General features: G+C 67.8%; 2 protein-coding genes across 2 annotated transcripts in view; one reads left to right on the top strand and one right to left on the bottom strand.

Moving 5' to 3' along the window:
• The window catches only part of MOB2 (MOB kinase activator 2), a 20,896-nt gene extending 20,619 nt beyond the window's left edge, over positions 1–277 (top strand). Inside the window, exon 6 of the mRNA XM_049614615.1 lies at positions 273–277. Within this exon, the coding sequence (XP_049470572.1) occupies positions 273–277 (5 nt within the window). The remainder of the gene's footprint in view (positions 1–272) is intronic.
• Positions 278–532: 255 nt separating this feature from the next.
• Positions 533–19,406, bottom strand: part of BRSK2 (BR serine/threonine kinase 2) — a 24,209-nt gene continuing 5,335 nt past the window's right edge. The window contains exons 4-21 of the mRNA XM_049641378.1: positions 18,684–18,800; positions 17,966–17,999; positions 17,726–17,794; positions 17,488–17,634; positions 16,371–16,402; positions 15,874–16,038; positions 15,684–15,781; positions 15,448–15,598; positions 13,308–13,373; positions 11,196–11,256; positions 10,250–10,457; positions 9,589–9,637; positions 6,104–6,227; positions 4,562–4,742; positions 4,401–4,490; positions 4,115–4,209; positions 1,778–1,825; positions 533–572 (exon numbers count right to left, since the gene is read on the bottom strand). Coding sequence (XP_049497335.1) covers positions 4,124–4,209; positions 4,401–4,490; positions 4,562–4,742; positions 6,104–6,227; positions 9,589–9,637; positions 10,250–10,457; positions 11,196–11,256; positions 13,308–13,373; positions 15,448–15,598; positions 15,684–15,781; positions 15,874–16,038; positions 16,371–16,402; positions 17,488–17,634; positions 17,726–17,794; positions 17,966–17,999; positions 18,684–18,800 — 1,678 coding nt within the window. The 3' untranslated portion in view covers positions 533–572; positions 1,778–1,825; positions 4,115–4,123. The remainder of the gene's footprint in view (positions 573–1,777; positions 1,826–4,114; positions 4,210–4,400; positions 4,491–4,561; positions 4,743–6,103; positions 6,228–9,588; positions 9,638–10,249; positions 10,458–11,195; positions 11,257–13,307; positions 13,374–15,447; positions 15,599–15,683; positions 15,782–15,873; positions 16,039–16,370; positions 16,403–17,487; positions 17,635–17,725; positions 17,795–17,965; positions 18,000–18,683; positions 18,801–19,406) is intronic.

The raw sequence follows: 19,406 nt of genomic DNA, 5'->3' as shown, positions 1-19,406 counted from the left end.
CGCCGCGGGCGGCAGCAGCAGGAGACGAGAGAGGGCGGGTCCGCGGCAGCTGCCTTCGGTCAGCCGGTGTCCGGCGCGGAGCACAGAGGACGGCCTCGTGGAGGTGACATGTTAACTTTTCGGGATAATTCCTGGTATCAGAGCGGAAACAGTGGCGTTGTCAGAGGCAGGCAGAGAGAGAGACAGTGAGAGAAAGAGCGAGCACGGGCGGGCCCCGCCGCAGGCGCTGGCCCCCGGTGCCCCCTTTCCTTTCCTCCCCGGCTCCGCAACAGTCTAGCCGGGCGGACGGGCGCGGCCCCGGGTCCACGCGGGCGGGCGGGCGGCGGCGGGCGGGCGGGCGGCGGGGCGGCCTTGGGGGCCACTGTCAGGGCCGTGCTGGGGGAGGGGGCTATGTGTCTAAGGCTGCTCGCGGCGGGCGGCGGGCGGCCCCGTCTTGGCCGTGTCCTTGCCCGTTGGGTACTCGGCGTCCCCTCCAGGGCCGGGGCCAGCGGCCGCGGAGTCACCGAGTGGGCCGTGGGCACTCCGCTTGGCGGGCGTGCTGGGGGCCTGGGCCGCCTGCCCGTTCTTCTCGTCTGAAAAAAGTTGTTTAATTACGTCAAAGAAGTTACTCAATGGGCTGCCTGGGTACACAGAACAGAAGACAAAAGAGAAAAAAGAAAAAAGAAAAAAAAAAGAGAAAGAGGAAGGGGGGTAAGGAGAGAGAAAGAGAACAAACAAACAAATGAACGAAAGGGTCTCCACGAGAGAAAGAAAACCCAACGAGATGAGGTCTGAGCCGGGCGTGGCAGGCGGGGGGGGGGGGGGGGGGGCGCGGGGGGGAGCCAGGGGGGGGGGGGGGGCAGCAGGTGGAGAGACCCCTCCTCCCTCACCGCGCCTGGCCCTGAGGCCCTGGCCCCCCTTGCACCTCAGCCGCCCCATGGCCTGGCCACCCGGCCAGCCCCACTCTGGAGACCGAGGCAGAAAAGCCACCACTGCCACAAGCCCCAGGGCTGAGCAGGACCCTGGGGCCCCCGGCTGCCTCCTCGCACGGGACCAGGGAGCCTTCTCTGGGCTGGGGAGGCTGGAGCCAGTGTGCCCGCCACGCTCCTCCCGGGAGGCTTGGAGCCCGGCCCCCGGCCAGCCCAGGCAGCACCGCATGGACACAGAGGTCAGCAGCAGACACACAGATGGACGGATGGGTGAACAGGCATGGAGAGCTTGGGTATGGGAGGGCCGGGGGCAGGCAGCCAGAGTGGGGGCCCTGATCCCAGAGGAAGAAGGCAGAGGTGGTTTGACCACCCCCACCTGGGGGCCTTGTCCTACTGTCCAGGTGCCTCCGCTCTACCTCTCAAACCTGACTCCCCCAGCCCGGAGCAGTGGGCAGGGGAGTGCGTGCACAGCACCCTCCCCCACCCCACCCTTCAGTGGACAGAAAGCTTTTACAGCAGCCTCCTGCCCAAGGTCTGGAGTCCACCCAGACCCCAGACCAGAGCCCACACAGACCCTTGCTGGCCCTGGGGCGTGGAGACCCTTGACTGATCTGAGTCTCGGGTTCCCTTCCTGGCCTGCCTGGATCCTAGGGCTGGGCCAGTGGCTGCCCTAGGGGGTGGGTGACCGAGGCTGCTCCTGGCAGAGGTGGGGGGCGGGGGGGGGGCCCGAGTGTGCGTGTCTGGGCCCCACGTGTATACAGGGACCCCAGGGTGGCCCTAAGGGAGGCAGGGGTAGCACGCAGCCAGGAGCGGGCTGCAGGTGGGGGTGACAGGCTGGGGGATCCCAGGTGAGCGTGAGGGGTTCTTACCACATTTGGAAAGCCTCCCCGTCATCATTTCCATACAGTTAGTGGTGTCTGGAGCACAGAATGGAGAAAGGAGGGAGGGAGACGTGTGAAAAAGTCTTCCCACTCGGAGCCCAGGCCAGGCACTGCCCTCAGCCTCTGGCCAGGCCCTCAGGGAGGGGCGGAGCCCGGGTTAGGGGCGGGGCCACGGGGGAAGGGGCCGGTGCTGCCGGGCCTGGCTCGCTGGAGAAGGCGGCTAGGAGGCTGGGAGGGGTGGAGCCCAGAGCAGGGGGGTTGGGGCAGGTAGGGTGGGTTCCAGCTGGAGTTGGGTGGGACTTGGGGGGAGGGGGGGGGTGGAGCCTGGGGCGTGGCCGGCTCGGACTGTGGGCAGTGAGGGGGGTGGGGCAGTATCCTGGTCAGAGGAGGGTCCTGCTGCAACCAGAGCCTGAGGGCAAGACGGGGCCCTGCCCATCGGGTGCCCTGCACCCACCTGGCCCTCCGTCTCCTCTGTCCTGCCCTGGGCCCAAGACATGTGCTCTGGAACCGAGAAGCTCAGGGCTCTGGTTGTGGCCTACTCTGGACAGGTGAGTGTCCTCATCCTGCCACTGTGCAGCTCAGGCAGCTGTATCTGCCCCTCAGCCCGTGCTGGCACCCCGTTCCCTTCTGCTGGGCCTTGGGAGTGTTGGTGCTCCAGGGGCCTAGAGTGTAGGGCTCCTCAAGGCTCTCACAGGGGCCTATGCTGGGTGGGATGTGACCTCTTGGCCTCCTTTCCCTAATTGGAGTGACCACCAGGTCTCTTGCCCTAGTAGCTAAGGGGCCCCCGCTTCTGCCCCCTGCTCACAGTGGCTCTAGAACTGAGCTCGACAGACAAGAGCATCCAGACTGGGAGGGAGGGTGCTGGGAAAGGCCAGAGCGTACAGGAGGCCTAGGGATGGGGCCAGGGCATGGGCTAGGATCCTGGATTAGGCTCCCCAGGTCCCAGACCCCCGAAGGAGGTCAGGGGAGACGGGCCTGGAGCCCAGAGGGGGTACCCGAGAGTTTGCGGGGACACGGCTTTGGACGCAAGGCTGAGTGGGGTCAGGACTAACAGGGGCCCCCTCTTTGGGGTGGGGGCAGGACTGCGGTGGGGTGTGGAGCCCAGGGGAAGAGTAGCGTCCACCTTGCTCACTGCTGTGCCTGGTACTTGGCATGAGGGACGCCGGCTGATGGGCAGAATGACCCAGCCAGGAGCAGGCCTGGGTACCCTCTGGGCAACACACCAGGCCCTGGCCTTCGCTCACCTCCCTCAACAAGCTCTGTCCTTCCCTGGCCTCAGTTTCCCTCTGTCAGCCCTGCTCTGCTCTGATGTGGAGGCCTTGAAGGCTCCCAGGGAGCCAGAGGCACCTGACACCTGTCCCCCCTGCTCCCTGCCTCCAGTGCCAGCCTGGCTCCCAGAGCCCACTCCGTGGGCTTAGGGCTAGCATGCTGGGGGCACCCCAGCCCTGACCTGCCAGTGGGGTGAGGAGGCACACGTTGGGGGTGAAAAGGGTGAAACACATACAATGGAATGAGGATGGCAGGGGCAGGGTGGATGAGCGGGGCTGGTCTGGCCCCTGGGACCCCACCAGGCTGGAAAAGGGGCCCCCTGAGGGGGTGCTCAGAGAGGCAGGGCTTGTGCTGGTCGCCGTGCTCCCCAGACCCTAAACCCAGACTGGGCCGTCACGGCAACAAGTGCCTTACCACCATCCTGACAGGACCCGCACACCCTCGCTAACGGACAGTTGCGTGTGCACATGCCCACCCGGCCCTACACAGGCTCACCCACCCCTGCCGCAGGCACGTAGCCCACTCCCCACCAGGTGCTGAGCAGCGTGGACCCTCGGGCTCTCGGACCCCCAGCACCTCCAGGCCTGGGCAGCCCCTTCTCCCTGTGTGACCACCCCCCCACCCCCACCCCATAGGCCCAGCTGGGGAGTTCTTCCTTTGGGCACTCAGGCCCCCCCGTCTTGCTCAAGGCCAGACGATCACGGGCCTGTCACGGGAAAGTGAGGTGGCAGGTAGCCCCACCGTGTGTCAGCCAGTGTGGGCTCTAGGCCCACAGCCTCGCAGGGTACGGCTGGGGGAGCCCGGAGGGTGGCAGGCTCCCCGTAGGACCTTGGCCACTGCTCTTCTGGAGCCTGCTCTCACCGGCCTGGGGCCAGGCTGCCCGTGTCTGGCTGCTCAGCCTGGGTGCTGGGCCTAGACGGTCTGTCCAGGGCCGGGAGCTGGCCGCTGGATGTGTGAGCGGGCACAGGGTGCCCTTCTTGGGGCCAGTCTGGCTCTCGCCAGAGGCTCTGCCCGCAGCCCCCTCCCTGCCCCTGCGGCGGGGGCCGGACACCTTACCTGCCAGCGTCAGAGGCTACTCTCGTAGCTGGTGGCCACCTTCTGGCCCTTAAGCCCAGCACCCCAGCTTAGTCCTGGCGCTGGCGGGGGGGGTTCTACAGTGGACAAGAGGCGCCTTTCAGTGTGGTGTGCTGGGCCCTACCTCCCTGGGTGTGCAGAGATGGGCCGGCCCACTGCGCCGGGGAGGGCCCTGCCCCCTGGGGGGCAGCGAGGTGGGCACGTCGGAGGGGGGCCACACCCCTGCTCACCAGCCCGCAGGGCAGCCCAAGCTGAGCCCCCGCCTCACCTGACAAATGCTGGGCGGAGGACTGGTCGTGTGTGCTCAGTAGCTGGGTCTGAATGGTCTCCACGACCCTCTTGAAGCGGCGGCTCGGGCCTGGGGGAGATAGGGGGTCATGCCCAGGCCCAGGGTTAGCCCGGAGCCCGTGCCCTGGGCCAGCGGCTCACCTGACAGGAGCGTGAATGTGACAGAATAGATGCCATTCTCCTTCTGCGCTGCCCCGCCCTCGGTGTAGGTGATGTCCACCTGGAACTTGACCGGCTTCTGGAACACCGCCGGGCCCCCTGTCGCCTTATACTCAGCCCGGAAGCTGGTCTGGGAGATGACGCTGTGGCTGAGGCTGGGGATCTGCAGGGCAGCAGGGTGGTGTGAGTGTGCAGTGCCCGAGCCGGTCCTCCACACCACCCTGTGGACCAGGCTGGAGCCCCTAACCCTGAACTTCCGTGCAGGCTGGGACACGAGAGCCGAGTGGAAGAGGAGAGGGTGGGGGGGAACAGGGAGGCAGGAACAAGGAGGGCGGCGCAGGCCCCTGAGAGCAGCGGCGGTGGCGACCAGGATCAGGGCTAAAGCCTCTGCTGTGCTTTGCGAAGGTGCCTCCAGAGGCTGAGGCCACTTGGCCATCGCTGAGCTCGGGCAGAGGGGCCCCTGTGCACCTGAGTCACGGGCAGCAAGGGGGCATGCCCCTGAAGACGGACTCAGGAGGTGGTTTTGCCTTGGGGGGGGGGGGGGGGTCACCCCTAGGACGGTGCTCTGCTGCTCAGGAGAGCAGCCGTGCCAGGAGGCTGAACGAGGTATCGGCCGAATCCCCATCACACTTGGGAGGAGCACTTGGGAGGGCTTGAGGGAGAGGGAGACCCAGACTGGGGGCACTGAGGAGGCGAGCAGGCAGGCTGCCCCCCACCCCCCACCCTGGGCCTGCTGCTGGCTCCTCCTGGTCCCCGGAGACTTCTCGTCAGCGCTCTAAGCTGTCCCCTCGCCCAAAGGGAACTTTGGCTGCAGCCGGGACGGCAGGGCTGAGGCCTCACTGAGCCCAGGGAACCACACTGGCGGGTCCTGCCCACCCTGGTTGGGGTGGCCCAGCTTGAGCTGCAGGGGTGCCGTGGTCCTGGGGGACCCAGCCCGGGGCGAGGCCCCCTGACAGGACCCGGAAGAAAACGTTCAGGGCTTTCTGCTTCACACACTCAAAGGTCTTGCAAAGACAAAAGGAGCACGCCCCAGGGCCTGAGGGCAGCCCACCTTCAGAGCCACCAGGCCTCCATCAGAGACAAGTGGGGGTGGGAGAGCACACAGGGGACAGGCCTCTGGGACAGTTCCCGAGGCCACGGTATGTCCACCAGACCCAGCAGAGGGCCTTCTGTGTCCAGACCCCACGTCCCCTCCCTGGGGAGCTGCTACATGGTTGCCGGTCTCAGTGAGGTGTCACCCCCCGGGGCTCAACCCCAGCCCCCAGCACTCCCGGCCCTCAGCCCTCGAGGCCCAGCCCCACTCTGAGCCCCAGCTCAGCAGGACTTGTTTCGTGCACACCTGTCTCCCGCGCCGCCCCCCCCCCCGCCCCCTCCCGCCACACACACACTAGTGCCTCCTCAGGAGCCCGCGGCCTGCCCCAGGCCAGGGGCCCACGTGGTGACCCTCAGGCGCCAGCCAGGGCAGTTGGAGCCAGTGGCTGTGTGGCATGCGCATCGCAGGTGGGTGGGGGCACGGGGGCTCACCGACAGGAAGGCGTGAACAATGTCGGCTTTGATGGAGCTCAAGGGCTTGTCCTTGATAACCACGAAGATCTGCTCCTCCTTCTCCAGGTTGATGAAGTTCCCAAACCACGACTTCTTGGCGAGCCTGGGCAGGGGGGCGGGGGCGGGGGCAGGGTCTGCTCACTGTCGGCAGAGATTCTGGGGACAGGCCCGCGCTCCCCTCCAGGCCGAGGCCGGCTCACTGCCCTGCTGCCCCCTCCCCATCCCCCACTCTTGCTCTGGCTCCCGACTCCTCCCACCCTGCTCCCCTCCCGTGCCCGCCTGGGTCTGGGCAGTGCCCAGCAGAACCCACCACAAAGGAAGGTAGAGCCCAGCCTCACTCCTGCTTCAGCCGCCGAGTTTTGAGGAAATCGGCTCTACACCATCCCTGAGGGAGGTGCCCCTGCCCTGGGGCTGCACGGGGAGCGGGCGCAGCGCGGGAGGCCAGGGTAGGGGGTCGCGGCTGGCCGGGGAACTCTGCACCCACACGTGCACCCACGTGGACACATGGATGGGGGGACGCTGCGTGGAGAATGGGGGCTGGGGGCCCAGGAGGCTGTGTGCCCCTCCCACCTGACGGGGCAGCCTTGGCTCCCCGGGGGCCACCCTCTGTCCTGGAGGACCAGGGGCCGCCCGGCCGTCCACATTCCTGCTGCCCAGCCCGGTCACCCCGTGGAACACGGAGGCTGCTTCCAACCCAGCTGCTCTACTGGGCAGGGCAGGGGCCGCATCCTCCCGCACACACTGAGCCCCTCACCTCACTGGCGCCCAGGGCTTCCCTTACTGTCCTCTGTCTTCCGTCCGGCCTTGTTATTCTGCCCTGCGTCTGGGGCCACCACGTGCTCAGAGCACACCGGCGCGGGAGACCCTCGGTTGGCCCCACCGTCCTGCCTCCCGCATTCACACACCCGTGCCGGCCCCTCCCTTGGGAGCCCCGAGAGTGACAGATGTCGCCTCCAAGAACACATTGCACAGGCCGCGACTCCTGCTTGCCAGCAGGTCCCCACGGCACCGTGACAGAGCCAGCTAACACGACGGAGAGGCCCGTATCCGAGGAACCCGCGTCCTGCCCACAACCACACGAGCTTGGCGCAGGCCCGGCTCCTGCTGAGCCTTGAGAGGACCATGGCTCGCCGACCGCCTGCAGCAGGGGGCCCAGCGGGGCCGCCCGGGGTCCTGACCCACAGAGCCCGAGAGGAGGAACGCGTGTCGTTGAAGCCGCTAAGCTTTGGAGCGGTCTTCCAGGCCGCCGTCTCGCCGTCTCTCACCGCCTCTCACCGCCTCTCACCGCATCAGTGACACCGGACCCGAGTTCCGCCCGTCAAGCCATCAAACACCCCCATTCAGACCTCGAGGCAGCCAGCGAGGCACAGGCAGGGCCCCGCCGCGCACGTTGCTGTGGGCCCAAGCGGCCTCTGCTCAGCTCGGGGACCCCGACCCCACAGTGCACATCCCCCCACCCCCCATTCCTGCCTCCCCGCCAGCCCTCTGCTCTGCTTCCTTGCCCTGGAGCGCAGGCTTCTGCCCCAGCACCCGTCCCCAGGGCCTGCAGCCCAAGAGGTACTCGGGAGTCCGTCTGGAACCCGCCGGGGGTTCTCTTTCTCCTCCTTTGACAGAGATGATAGGAGAGTCACTGAAAACGTCATTTGTTTGTACCCTGGGAGCCCAGCTGTTGGGCAGCCGGCACAAATAGTCCCGTGCCTGAGGGAGCCAGAGAGGCTCTTGCCGGTCGACTCCACAAGTCAGCTCGGCCCCCCGGGCGGCTGCCAGGTGCTGCTGCTTAGACGTGTGGTAGCCAGGCGTCTCTGAGTAAAGCAGACCACTCTCCAGGATGTGGTGGGCCTCATCCAACCAGGTGAAGGCTTCGAGAGGGAAGGCTGCAGTTTCCCTAAGGAGTTCCGCTCGACAGAGCACCGTGGGGTTCCCCACCTGCACATTTCACACTCGGGGCTGTAACATCACCCAAACCTGCTTATTTCCACCTGCCGAACCCACGGCCTGAGGCCTGCCGGCCCCCACAATCATGTGAGCCAGTTCCGAGAAACAGCCCCACGTGTACACACTGGTGCACTCGCACCCCACCGGGTGGGGGGACCCTGACCGACACGCTGCCGGCGAGGACGTCCCCTGTAGGAGGCGGCGCTGGGGATTAACTGCACCGAGCTCCCTGGGCGGCTGCGCACCTGCCGGGTCCCATCGGGACCCCCAGGAGGGGCGAGGCCCCCAAAGGGACTCAAGAACGGGAAGGCCTCAGGGCATCAGGTGCTGTGGGACCTAACTGGTCCGCCAGCACAACAGTCCTGTTACAGGGCTGTCTGTGAGTGGTGACAACAGCAGGAAGGGTCGATGAGGCCCTAACCCAGCACGTGGGGCCCGCCTGCCGCACCTGCCGCGGCCCGGGTGTCCGCCCTGCCTGCAGGCACCGCGTCCCCAGGCCCCGCGTGAAGCCTGCCCCATGGCGGCACCTTCTGCTCAGTCAGCAAGACCGTGGCCTTCGAATGGGCTGCCCATATGAGGCCATGGCGGCTTCCTGCTCCCCTCGCTGGCCCTGTCCCACACCCACGCCTCGCTTCCTGTTTGTGCCATGCTGCCAGAGCCGCAGGCCAAGGCCACCACGAGGGCCAGGAGGGTGGGGGCGGGGCCTCTCCAGGGTCTCTGCCACAGTTGAGGCCAGCTGCGGGGTGGCTGTGGCTCCGCTCGCCCATCGCCTCCCACGGGACCTGCTCCTCCTTAATGGCGATGGTTAGCTGAGGGCTTGGTCTGCCCCTGGCACCCTCCTGCAGTGCCACCCTCCGCAGCCCGCTTCCTCCTCCTCCTCCTCGGCCAGCGCCATGTTTTCGCCTTGAGACCCTCCATCCTGACGAGCCCCCAAATTCCTGGACGCATCCTGGGCTCCACTCCGCCCTTGGAAAGCCCGTGTCAGCACGGCCCAGCGCTCCTCTCCCCGGAGGCTGCCTGCCGCAAGCACCACAGGCCGGTCCTTCGCAGGCCCCCTGTGCCCAGCGCATCCAGGGCTGAGCCTGCGCCCGGAGAGTCGTGAGCACGCCTGGCCACCAGGGCTCGGGCTCAGGGTCCACACGCTTCCCCCAGTGTGGAGCCCGGGCTTTCAGGCCGGTGTGCGGCAGTCTGTCCAAGGCACGGCCGTGCCCTCCCTGGTCTCCAGCCAGGCTCCCTACCCCAGACCCAGTTCCCTGACCTGGCGTTCACAGCACAGGACACAGGGCTGTGAGTGCCGGAGAGGAGGTGTCCCAGAGGCAGGAGGTGGAGGGGGCACCTGGGGCAAGCACAGGGTCACAGGGAGAAGGAATAAGCACCCGGAGGGGCTGGGGTGCTTTACCCCAAAGCCCTCGCGGGTCCCCAGCCCGCCATGTGGGAGGACCCAGCACCAGCCTCCCCACGCACTCGGTGTCTGGGCACCAGGAGGGAGGCCGGTGGCTCACAGTGGACGTTGGGCAGTGGCCACTTACTCTGGGGACGACTCCGGGGTCAGGTTGGACATCTCCTCGGGTGTTGGAACTGTGCACATGGGAAGGACAGGAAGAGAAGGCATGGTGACCCTCTGCCCTTCCCTCACCAGGGATCCCCCTGCGCTGCGGGCAGGGTCTTAGGGAGCCACCCCACAAGCTCCTGGGGGCTCACCACCAGAGCCTAGGGCCGCGGGGCAGTCCCACGGTGCTGTAATCGGGCCGTGCTTTCTCTAGCCTCCAGCCAGCCCCGCTGTCACTGACAGACAGCCATGGTCCCCCCACACCCGCCCATCGGCTGTGCTATAGGCTCCAACAGCCAGTGGAGCTACCAACCGCCCCTCGGCACCCAGCGCGCAGGAGCAGGCTGGCCACCGCTGCCCCGGTCCCACGGGCTTCTGACTGTCCTCGCCCACACCCGCCCCTCGGCTGGCTCCCCTCCGTGGGCTCAGGTAGCCCGGCCCGGCCACACCCGCGAGGCCCTCGACGTGCACCGTGAGCAGGCTCGGGAGTAAGCAGGCATCGGGGCTGCTGCCTGGGCCCTCGCTGGCCTAGAGGACTCAGGCCACTGCCTGGTGCTTTTGATGGGGTGAACCAGGAAAGTGGGGAGGGGGCGGCCCCTGCCACCCCGCCTGCCCCACCGGTCCCCCTCCCCTCCGCTTACCCTGCAATTTCCGGCGGTGGAAGCGAGGTGACCCCAGGAAACTGTTCTTGATGGAGTTAAGCCGTGTCCTCCAGGGCACCCCTCCGACGCTGGGGCTGGATGGTGGCGTGGGGTTGGGTGTGCCTGCCGGGCTCTCCTTGGGCGTGTGCACGGGCGTCCCCTTAGGGGTGGGGAGGGGACTACCCCTTGGAGAGGGGTGAGGGGTCACCTGTATGGTGGGGACAGATTTGGTGTTCGGTTCAGTCCCAACGGGTGGGAGCCGGGTGGGGGCCGGCATGGTCGGCGGGCCCGGGGGCAGGGCCAGCTGGGGGCCTAGGCCCCCCGGGACAGGGGGTCGGGCCTGGGTGCCGGCCGGGAGTGGGTTGGACTTGGTGCCCTGCAGCGGCTTGTCGGTCAGCTTGGCCTTGCTCGGCAAGGTCTGGGTCTTGGGGTTGGGCCGCGAGGTGGCCTGTGGAGGGAGGGTGTGTCCGGGCCGAGAGGCGCTCCGACAAGCTTCAGGCTCCACGGAGGTGGCCAGGGGGCAGGCCACAAGGGGGCTCGGGGGGGGGGGGGGGGGCAGGGCAAACTTTCTAACAGGCTACAGGGCAGGCGCGGAGGGCAGGGATCAGAGCGCGAGGGGTCCCCGAGAGCCACCGTGCATGCGCCCACCCCCGCCCCGCATGCACACACGGCACCAGGAGAACCAGAAAAGCAACGTTCAAGCAGGACCCCAAGGCAGGACCAGCGGGGGCAGGCAGGCGTGGGGGTGGGAGCGGGTGCCATAAAAGTACACAAATAACACAGGAGAAAAACAAACAAAACGAAACAAAACAAAGACGTGCAGTTAGCGAGGGCAGCGGCAACCGCGGGCGGCCCCAGCAGCGGGCGAAGGGGGCCTGCTTCCCCGGCTCTGGGAGCCTCCCCTGCCCCCCCGTGCACGCCGGGCCTGTCGGGGCGGGGGGCTCACCCGGGGGCTGCTCAGCGGGCTGGTGGAGAGGCCCGAGGAGGCGCCGCTGATAGACCTGGACCTGCAGACACAGGGGCGGGCAGGTCAGCTGGGAGGGGCTGTGCTCTCCACTTCCGTCCCCCAGGCGGACCCTCCACGAGGACGGGAGCCCCGGCCGAGAGCCTCGAGGCGGCCCGGGGCTGTCCAGCGGTGCCCCCCACCCCGTCTCTCCCCAGGCCCGAGAGGGCCCCGCAGCCCCATCGGGGTCCCCGCCAGAGCCCCAGTGGGGTGGCTGGCTGCCTGCCCCCCCCCAGGGGCTCCGCCTCTTCTCTACGTGGGCGCTGCCCCGGGTCCAAGGCCCAGGCCCAGGACGGCACAGGGGAGCCCTCGGCAAGGGTCTGTCGGGGGCTCAGGTGGCTAGAGGGACGAGGGGAGACGGGTGCCTCCGGTGAGCTGAATCCGGCCCGTGCCTGGTCCATTCTCCAGGCCCCGGGGGCCCTGAGCCCGGCCAGAACCCCCAAGGCTGAACTGTCACAGGCCCCGAGTCCTGCGCTTTGCTGAGCACCTCCCATCCTGCCACGTGGGCCACCAGCCGGGCACCAGCCCAACCCTTCCATGCCCATAGCCCACCTGCCCAGCCCAGAGCCACCCACAGCACACCAGCCTGCAGCCCTCTCCTCCTGGCACAGGAGGGCCTGGGCAAGGCAAGACCGGGGTAAGTGTTGGCCGAAACCACGAGCCCAGTCCACCACTGGCCACACTCGGCCCACAGACCTGGCCGGGCAGGAACCCGGCACCCCAAGAGGCCTCGCTCCACCACACCACACGGCCTCAAGGGAGGGCACACCACGCCCGCTCAGCCCTGGGTACTGGCACCTGCCCCCTTTCGAAGAAGGAGATGGGGGGCGGGGGGGGGCGTGGTGCCGAGGCAGCCACGGGAGAGAAAAGGAAATGAGTGAAGGCCCGCCCCCACCAGCCAGCCTGGCCCTGAGAGGGCTCCCGCCCGCCCGCCGGCCTGCCCGCCCACACCTTGGCCCAGCCCTTGGGCCTCAGGGAGGAGCTGAGCCCACTCTGACCAGGGCCCCGGCACCTGTGGGCTAGGACCCCATGGCAGCGACCCTCCGACTCCCCCACCTAACACAGCCACGGAGCCAGGGGGTGGCGCTGACCTTGCTTCCGGCCCCGCAGCCCAGCATGCCCACGGCCAGGACAGTGCCCAGAGCCAGGCCTGGGTCCGAAGCTTCCGGATGCTGGGAAAGGAGTGGGGGCCGTCGGTCCCAGCTGGTGCCCACCCCAGCAGCTGCAGGCCAGCAGGGCAGCAGCCGAGAGTGAGGGCCAGTGCCCAGGGCCTGCCTGCCACTAGGCCAGCCATGCGCTTATCACTTGGCACAAGGAAACCAGAAAAGCAGCAGTGGAAGGAACAGGGGTGGGGGCTGCCTCCATACCCTCCTGTCTAAGCAGGCGGCCCCGGAAACCAGGCTGCACCTGCCCGAGACAGAAAGGATGGGGCCGGCACAGAGAACAGCCAGGGCCGGGCGACAGGTAGGCGGCAAGAGGCCAGCGGTGAGCAGGCAGGGACACGGGCAGGTGTGGAGGCAGGGGGAGGGCAACAGGGGTGAGGCCCAACCACCGTTGCCCACAGGCAGCAGGCCCTGCAAGGTTGGGGGGGGGGTGCTCAGGAACACCAGGCCCCATGCAGAGACCCCTAAGACTGTCATGCCTCCTGCCCCCTCCTGGGGAGCCTGCAGCCGCCTTGGGCTGTCACCTCCACTCTGGCCCCTGTGGGCAGCAGGGTGACCCCAGGACCCAAGGCCAGCACAGAACAGAGGAGGGGAGGTTTACCAGGGCTAACACAGAGGGGGGCCTCACAGCCTGCAAACACTCGGGGGGTCCCAGGGCAGGGAGAGCGCAGTGGGTCTCCCAGCCCTTCTCAGGCCGGCCATCGGCCTTGCCCCAGCAGCCCACACCTCCTCGGGGCCTCAGCCCTGTCTGGCCCAGGCCCGTCCCCAGCTCGCTGGAGGGTTCCCTCGCCAGAGCTGAGAGGGCCGGATGCGCCTCGGGCCCAGCCCTGCCACCAGGCCCACCGTCGTCTTCGGGGCTGGGGGGCGGGGGATGGGTGGGCAGGGTGTATACCTGTCTTCTTTGCTGAATTGGGGGTGGGCTTCAGCGATATCCAGGCTTTTACTGAACATTGCTTTACTACAGCAGGAACAAAGCGAGAAAACAGAGTTACTGACGCAGCCCCAGCAGGCGGCCTGGGAGGCCGGACCTCCACACAGCTCCACACAGGCCGGGCACGTGGGCGCGAGGGGAGGCCAGGCAGGAGGGTGCCAGGGCCACAGCGCACCCCACCCTGATGGCCTGCCGGGCAGGGTGGCCTGGCCAGGCCTTGGAGGATATGCCCAGCACCCACCGGCAGCCCTAGGGCCCCTCCAGCCCCAGTGCCGAGCGGCCAAGCCAGAAGAAGCAGAGTCTGGAGCAGCAGAGGCAAGTTGGGAGGTGCCGGGAGGAAGGGGCTTTTCTAGTGACCGCTGGGACGGCCCACAGCTCACCCGGTCCCAGCACCTCCCATCCCAAGGTGGCCAGGCCCGGAAGGCAGAACGGGAGACTCGGCTCGGTGGCCTCCCACGCCTGGCCCCTGTTCTAAACGGGTGAGGAGGGAGGGACGTGGGGCGGCTGGGATGGGGTGGGCCCCACGTCAGCAGTCGGCCTGCCCTGGGCAGGCCGAACGGGAGGCCAGGAGCAAGGCTCAGGAAAGGTGGGCTGGGGAGAGGTGGCCTCTCACCCTGGGGGCCTCCTGGGGAGAGGGGTGCCCACAACAAGCAGGACGCGAGGCAGTCAGGGCAGGAGCTCAGCCAGCAGACACCTTTCTCCCCACCACCCTAGCCAGCCTCCCAGTGCCAGAGCCCACGGGCAGTGGGCCGTGGCTGTCCGGAGCCAGCCTGTTGCCCCGGGGAAGGCCTGGGACCACCGAGGGAGCCGTGCCCACTTTAATCCTGACAGTGATCCTGTTTCCTGGCAAATTCCTTGGGAGGCCCGGCTGGCCCCAGCACCTAGCCCCCAGCTGACCGGAGAGCTGGGACCTCCCATGGTGGTCTCCATGCCCCAGAGCTCTGGCTAAAGCCCCTGCCTGGGCAGGAACATTGGGCCTCACCCCAAAAAGACCCCGCCCAGTGCCAGGGTGAGGATTTGACTTGCCAAGGGCCTCTCCCAGCCAGCCAGAGTCCCCGGAGGCTCTGCAGGACCAGGACGCCCTTCCTTCCTCCAGGGGGCGCTGCTGGTTCAGCCCACACCTGCTCGCACCACCCCCCCCCCCGCGTCCCCTCCCCCTGCCCACCCCATCCCCACCACAGAATTCCATGCCCTTGATCCCAACACTACCACAGGTGACCCAAACATGGGGCCAGCATCGAGTGGGGACAGGCCTCCTAGGTAGCTCTGAACATGGCTTGACCCCAGTGTAGCCAAGTCCAGGCCACTCCAGTCCAGCCCAACCCCTGACTAGCCCGGTTCAACACAGGCCAACAGAGCAAAGCTCTGCTCAGCTCGGCCCAGCCCAGCTCAACCCAGTCCAACCTAATCCATCCCAATCCAGTCTAACCCAGCTCAGTCCAACCCAGTCCACCCCAATCCCACGCGGTTCAGCCCAGTCCAGCCCAGTCCAGCCCATCCTATCTCAATCCAGTCCAGTCTAGCCAAGCCCGGCTCAGTCCAGCCCAGTCCAGTCCCAGCCCAGCCCAGCCCAGCTCAATCCAGTCCAGGCCAGGCCAGGCCAGCTCAGCCCAGCTCAGTCCAGTCCAGCTCAGTCTAGCCGAGCCCAGTGTAGCTCAGCCCGGCCCAGCCCAGCCTCACCCAGTCCAGCTCAGCCCAGCCCGGCACAGCCAAGTCCAGCACAGCCAAATCCGACTCAGTCCAGTCCAGCCTAGCCCGGTTTAGTCTAGTCCAGCCCAGCCAAATCTAGCTCAGTCTAGCCGAGCCCAGCCCAGTCCAGCCCAGTCCAGCCCAGTCCAGCCCAGTCTAGCCCAGTCCAGCTCAGCCCAGCTCAGCCAAGTCCAGCTCAGTCCAGTCCAGCCCAAGCAGCCCAAGCAGCCCCACCGAGCCCCTGGCACTGCGTGTGGTCCAGCCCCGCCCGGTGGCCTTGGCCCAGCCCCAGGACTAGGGGGCAGAGGTGAGCCACGCCAGGCCCAGCACAGCCCGTGAGGAAGGAGTGCCAATGCCGACCAGGCCGGGCCACCAGGAGGCAGAGTGCTGGGTCCTCCTGGAAGGCACGCACCTCTGGCCATGCTGGGCCATCTCGATGGCCCGCCGCGCGGGCACCGGGGAGCCGCCGTCTGTCACGCTGAGCACCTCCATGGACTTGCGTTCCGGCCGCCGCTTGCCGTGCCGGTTCAGCATTGGGGAGTCCACACGCTTCCGAGGAGGGTCTGTGTGCAGACAGGGGTCAGGGCCAGGCAGCCCGCTGGGCCTGGAGGGGGCAGTGTGGGACCAGGCCGCCCTGGGACCTTATACCTATTTCGTTTCTGGGGGGCAGGTCCTCGTCCTCGTGGCTCGGGTACCTTTCTTTCCGGTCCAGGAGAAGGAAATAAATCATTTTCTCCTGGTTTTCCCTGCAGCGGGTGAGAGGCAGGGAGAAGGGTCGGCAAGTCCGTTCCCCGAGGGGCCCCGCCCGCTGGCCACAGCGCAGCCCCCGCCAACATACTCCTCGGACAGCAGGTCCTGCAACAGCTTGTTGCGGTCCCGGAAGCAGCCCAGCGAGTGCATGCTGTCCAGCACGTCGGGGTCGATGTCCTCCAGGCTGGGCAGCGAGCGGATCTGCACCTTGCGGGGGATGGGCTGCTCCGGCTCGGGCTCGTTCTTGCCCCCTCTGTGGATGACAGGCACCGTGGGGTCACTCACCCCCACCTCTGCAGCCTGGGGCTTCTCCGCCCCCACCCTGAGGTGCTGGGAGGGCGGGGCCCACCCCTTCCTGGGGCCCTGCAGCTTGCTGCTCTCCCTGCACCCGGCCCCTGCACACCTCCTGCGTCCGGCCCGTGCCCAGCGCAGGCCGGCCCGGGGGGCCTTGAGAGCCAGGAGCGGCTGAGGCTGGGAGCCGGCCTGCGCTGGGCTGGGTCGCCCCCCGCCTTCCCTAGCAGGCCCTCCAGGCCACGGTGACGGGTGACAGGCAAAGCAGGTGATGTGGGAGGAAAAGCTACTTACATATACCATATGTGTTTCTGAATGTGCTCTAGCTACAAGGAAAGAGAAACAGGGAGTTAGTACGAGCAGGGAGGGAGGAGCCCACGTTAGGAGGCCAGAGGGGGCGGGAGCACGGGGAGGGAGGACCACAGGAGTGTGCAGAGAGCAGCACAGGAGGGGTGGGGAGGGGAGGAGAGAAGGGACGGCGGGGGGGCAATGTGGGGGGAGCATGGAGAGGGGCTGCACCCCTGACCTAGTACCCCTGACCCTGCGTATCCCAAGTGGAAGAGGAAATGCTGGCCTAGAGAAAGAAGGAAGGTGGGCGGGGCTGGGGGCTGCAGGCAGGGCTGGGGGCAGAGGGAGTGAGCAGGGAAGCAGAGTGGCCTCCTGGGTCTGGCGGCTCCAGGCCGAGGCCAGGGGAGGAGAGCAGGGGAAGCGGCCAGGGCGGCCCTCCTTGTGCACAGGGAGGGGCTGGGTGCAGGTGTGAGCAGGAGGCTTGGGGGCCAGCCCTGCTCTCCCCCCAACTCCACCCAGGACAGCTTGGCTGGGAGGAGGGGAGAGGGTGGCCCCTTGGGCACGGGCCGCCCCTGTCCTGCAGAGGACAGTCAGGGGAGTCCTGCTGCCCTCGCTCTGGGGACCTGCCATCCCGGCACTAGCTGAGCCCCAGGGAGGCTGGAGACGGCCAGCTAGGGGCCTCTTTCAGAAGTGGGAGCTTACCCCCCGCCACCCTCTCTGGTCCCCAGCTGTCCTGGGGAGCGGTGGTGGGGAACTATTCACACCAACCTAGCCCTGGACAGCCCGGGAGACAGGGGCCTGTATTGTGGGCACCGGCCTGCCAGGCACACCAGCACTCCCAAACCACGTGTGCATCCCTGTGTACCCGCCTGTGCTTGTGCACACACGCCCGCGCAGCTGTGCACACGTGTACGTGCACACGGTTCCAACCCTTGTGCTCCCTCTCACACACGCCGTACGCACCAAGAGCCCCCCATACCACACTCAGGCACGGGCCGGCCCTTCCCTCTGGGAGGAGGCTCCGGAGACGGGAGCCCGGCCCTAACAGGGTGGCCCCGGGCAGGGATCTCGCAGGCTCCGGGGGGGGGGGGGGGGGGGGCCCTCCACGACGCCTGGGACCCACCGTGAGGCGCCGGGCCGCGTCCACCTCGATCATGCCGCGCAGCAGGCTCTGGCAGTCGGGTGGGATGAAGTGCGGCATGTGGAAAACACCCCGCTTCACCTTCTCCAACAGCTGCCTCAGGTTGTCGTCGTCAAAGGGCAGAGCCCCCTGCCGGCAGGGACCGGGGTCACTTCAGGCGGGGCGGAGGCGGGGGGCGGGCAGCACCACGGGAGGGAGGGAGGACGGGCAGGGGGCTCACCACCAACAGGGCGAACAGGATCACGCCGCAGCTCCACACGTCCGCCTTGCGGCCGTCATACTTCTCCCCCTGCAGGCGGCAGTGGGGTTGGCGGGGTGAGCGCCCGGGGTGGGGGGCTTCGCCCAGACCCAGGGTCGGGGAGGGAGCCAGCCGGGGCCTGGGGGTCCGCACAGCTGACGTGGGGAAGGCCCTTGGTCGGGCAGGGACTCGGGTGGGGGTGTGGGGGCAACAGCCACTTACCCGGATCACCTCGGGGCAGGCGTAGTGGGGGGACCTACAGGGAAAAACGGCGGTCAGGCCCGAGGTCCAAGGCCCCCGGGCCCTGCTGCCTGCCCTGGCTGTCCCACCCCGCCCGGACCTCCAGGCTGCCCCCAGGACCACAGCAGCGCAGACACCCTGAGGCACGCTCTGCCCGCAGCAGATGCCCCAGTGTGGGGCCCTCAGGCCCAGCAGGAAGCTCAGGGGACTTTGATGACAACCCCCTTACGACCTAATCCCCGCTGGGTACACTGTGTGCTTCTGGGGGAGACAGGGGCTGTGGAGCCTCTGGGCTCTGCCACGCTCGAGGCCATCTGCCTGCCGTCCGGGTCCCAGGAGAGCACAGTCAGAAGAAGGACCTTGGGGCGCTGCTGAATGGGCCCCGCAGAGAGATGGCCCGCCCGGGATGCCCCTGAGCGAACAGGTGGCCGCTGGGACTGGACCAGCCTTCCGGGACGCGGCCAGAGAGCGGAAGGAGGGTCTGGGCCTGGCGGGTCACTCACTGCACGGCACTTGGGAGCAGAATCAGGGAGCAGAGCCAGAGGTCCTGGGGCTGTGGCCGCCCCACCCCCACCCTGCCCCCGGCCCGCCTCAGAGACCACTGGCGGCCTGTATGGGGGGCGGGGCTGGGGGCTGTGCCCGAGCGCAGGCCTTCAGGGGCAGCGGCCCGGGCCCCTCCCGGCCCTGCGGCTCCGCTCACCCGCAGCTGGTCTCCAGCAGGCTGTCGCCAACCTGCAGCGACGCCATGCCGAAATCCGCGATTCGGATGTTGTTCTTCTCATCCAGTAGAAGGTTTTCTGGCTTCAGATCCCTGTGGCTGGGAAGGAAGGCGGGAATGAGGCTGACCGGTCCCCTAGCTGCCTCCCCCTCCCCCAAAGCCCACCCACACAGCACGGGGCCAATGGCAGCCCAGCCTAGTGATGTCACAGGCAGCCAATCAGAAGTCGCCTGCCTGGCTGCTGGGATGGAGAAACGGGGACCCTCTGGGGTCACACCACGTGCTCCCACCCATCCTGGGCAGGCTCTGCCTTACTCTCTGGGGTCTCCCCACCATAAGAGCTCTGGGCTGAGGCCATCCCGAGCCCCTCCAATCCAGGGTGACCTGGCCCCAGGAGCCCTAAAAAGGCTGAGGAAGGGGCTCCCAGAGCCTTGGGTGGACACCTGGCAGAAGCTTCCTGATGTTCCTGAAAGGGGTCAAAAGAGAATGTGCTGTCTGCCCCAGGGGCACGGGGCGGGGTGGGGGGAGTGCAAGGGTGGGGAGGGGGTACCTGGTGGGGGATGGGCACCTGGTGGGAGACGGGGTGGGGGGTGTGGGTACCTGGTGGGGTGGGGGGCACCTGATGGGATGGGGGGCACCTGGTGGGATGGGAGGCCACCTGGTGGGGTGGGGGGCACCTGGTGGGATTAGGGGGCACCTGGGGGA

The sequence above is a fragment of the Panthera uncia genome, chromosome D1, assembly GCF_023721935.1.
Source record: "Panthera uncia isolate 11264 chromosome D1, Puncia_PCG_1.0, whole genome shotgun sequence".
NCBI classification, from domain to species: domain Eukaryota; kingdom Metazoa; phylum Chordata; class Mammalia; order Carnivora; family Felidae; genus Panthera; species Panthera uncia.
Note: the sequence above shows the minus strand (reverse complement) of the source record. Positions and strands in the feature narration are given on the sequence as shown.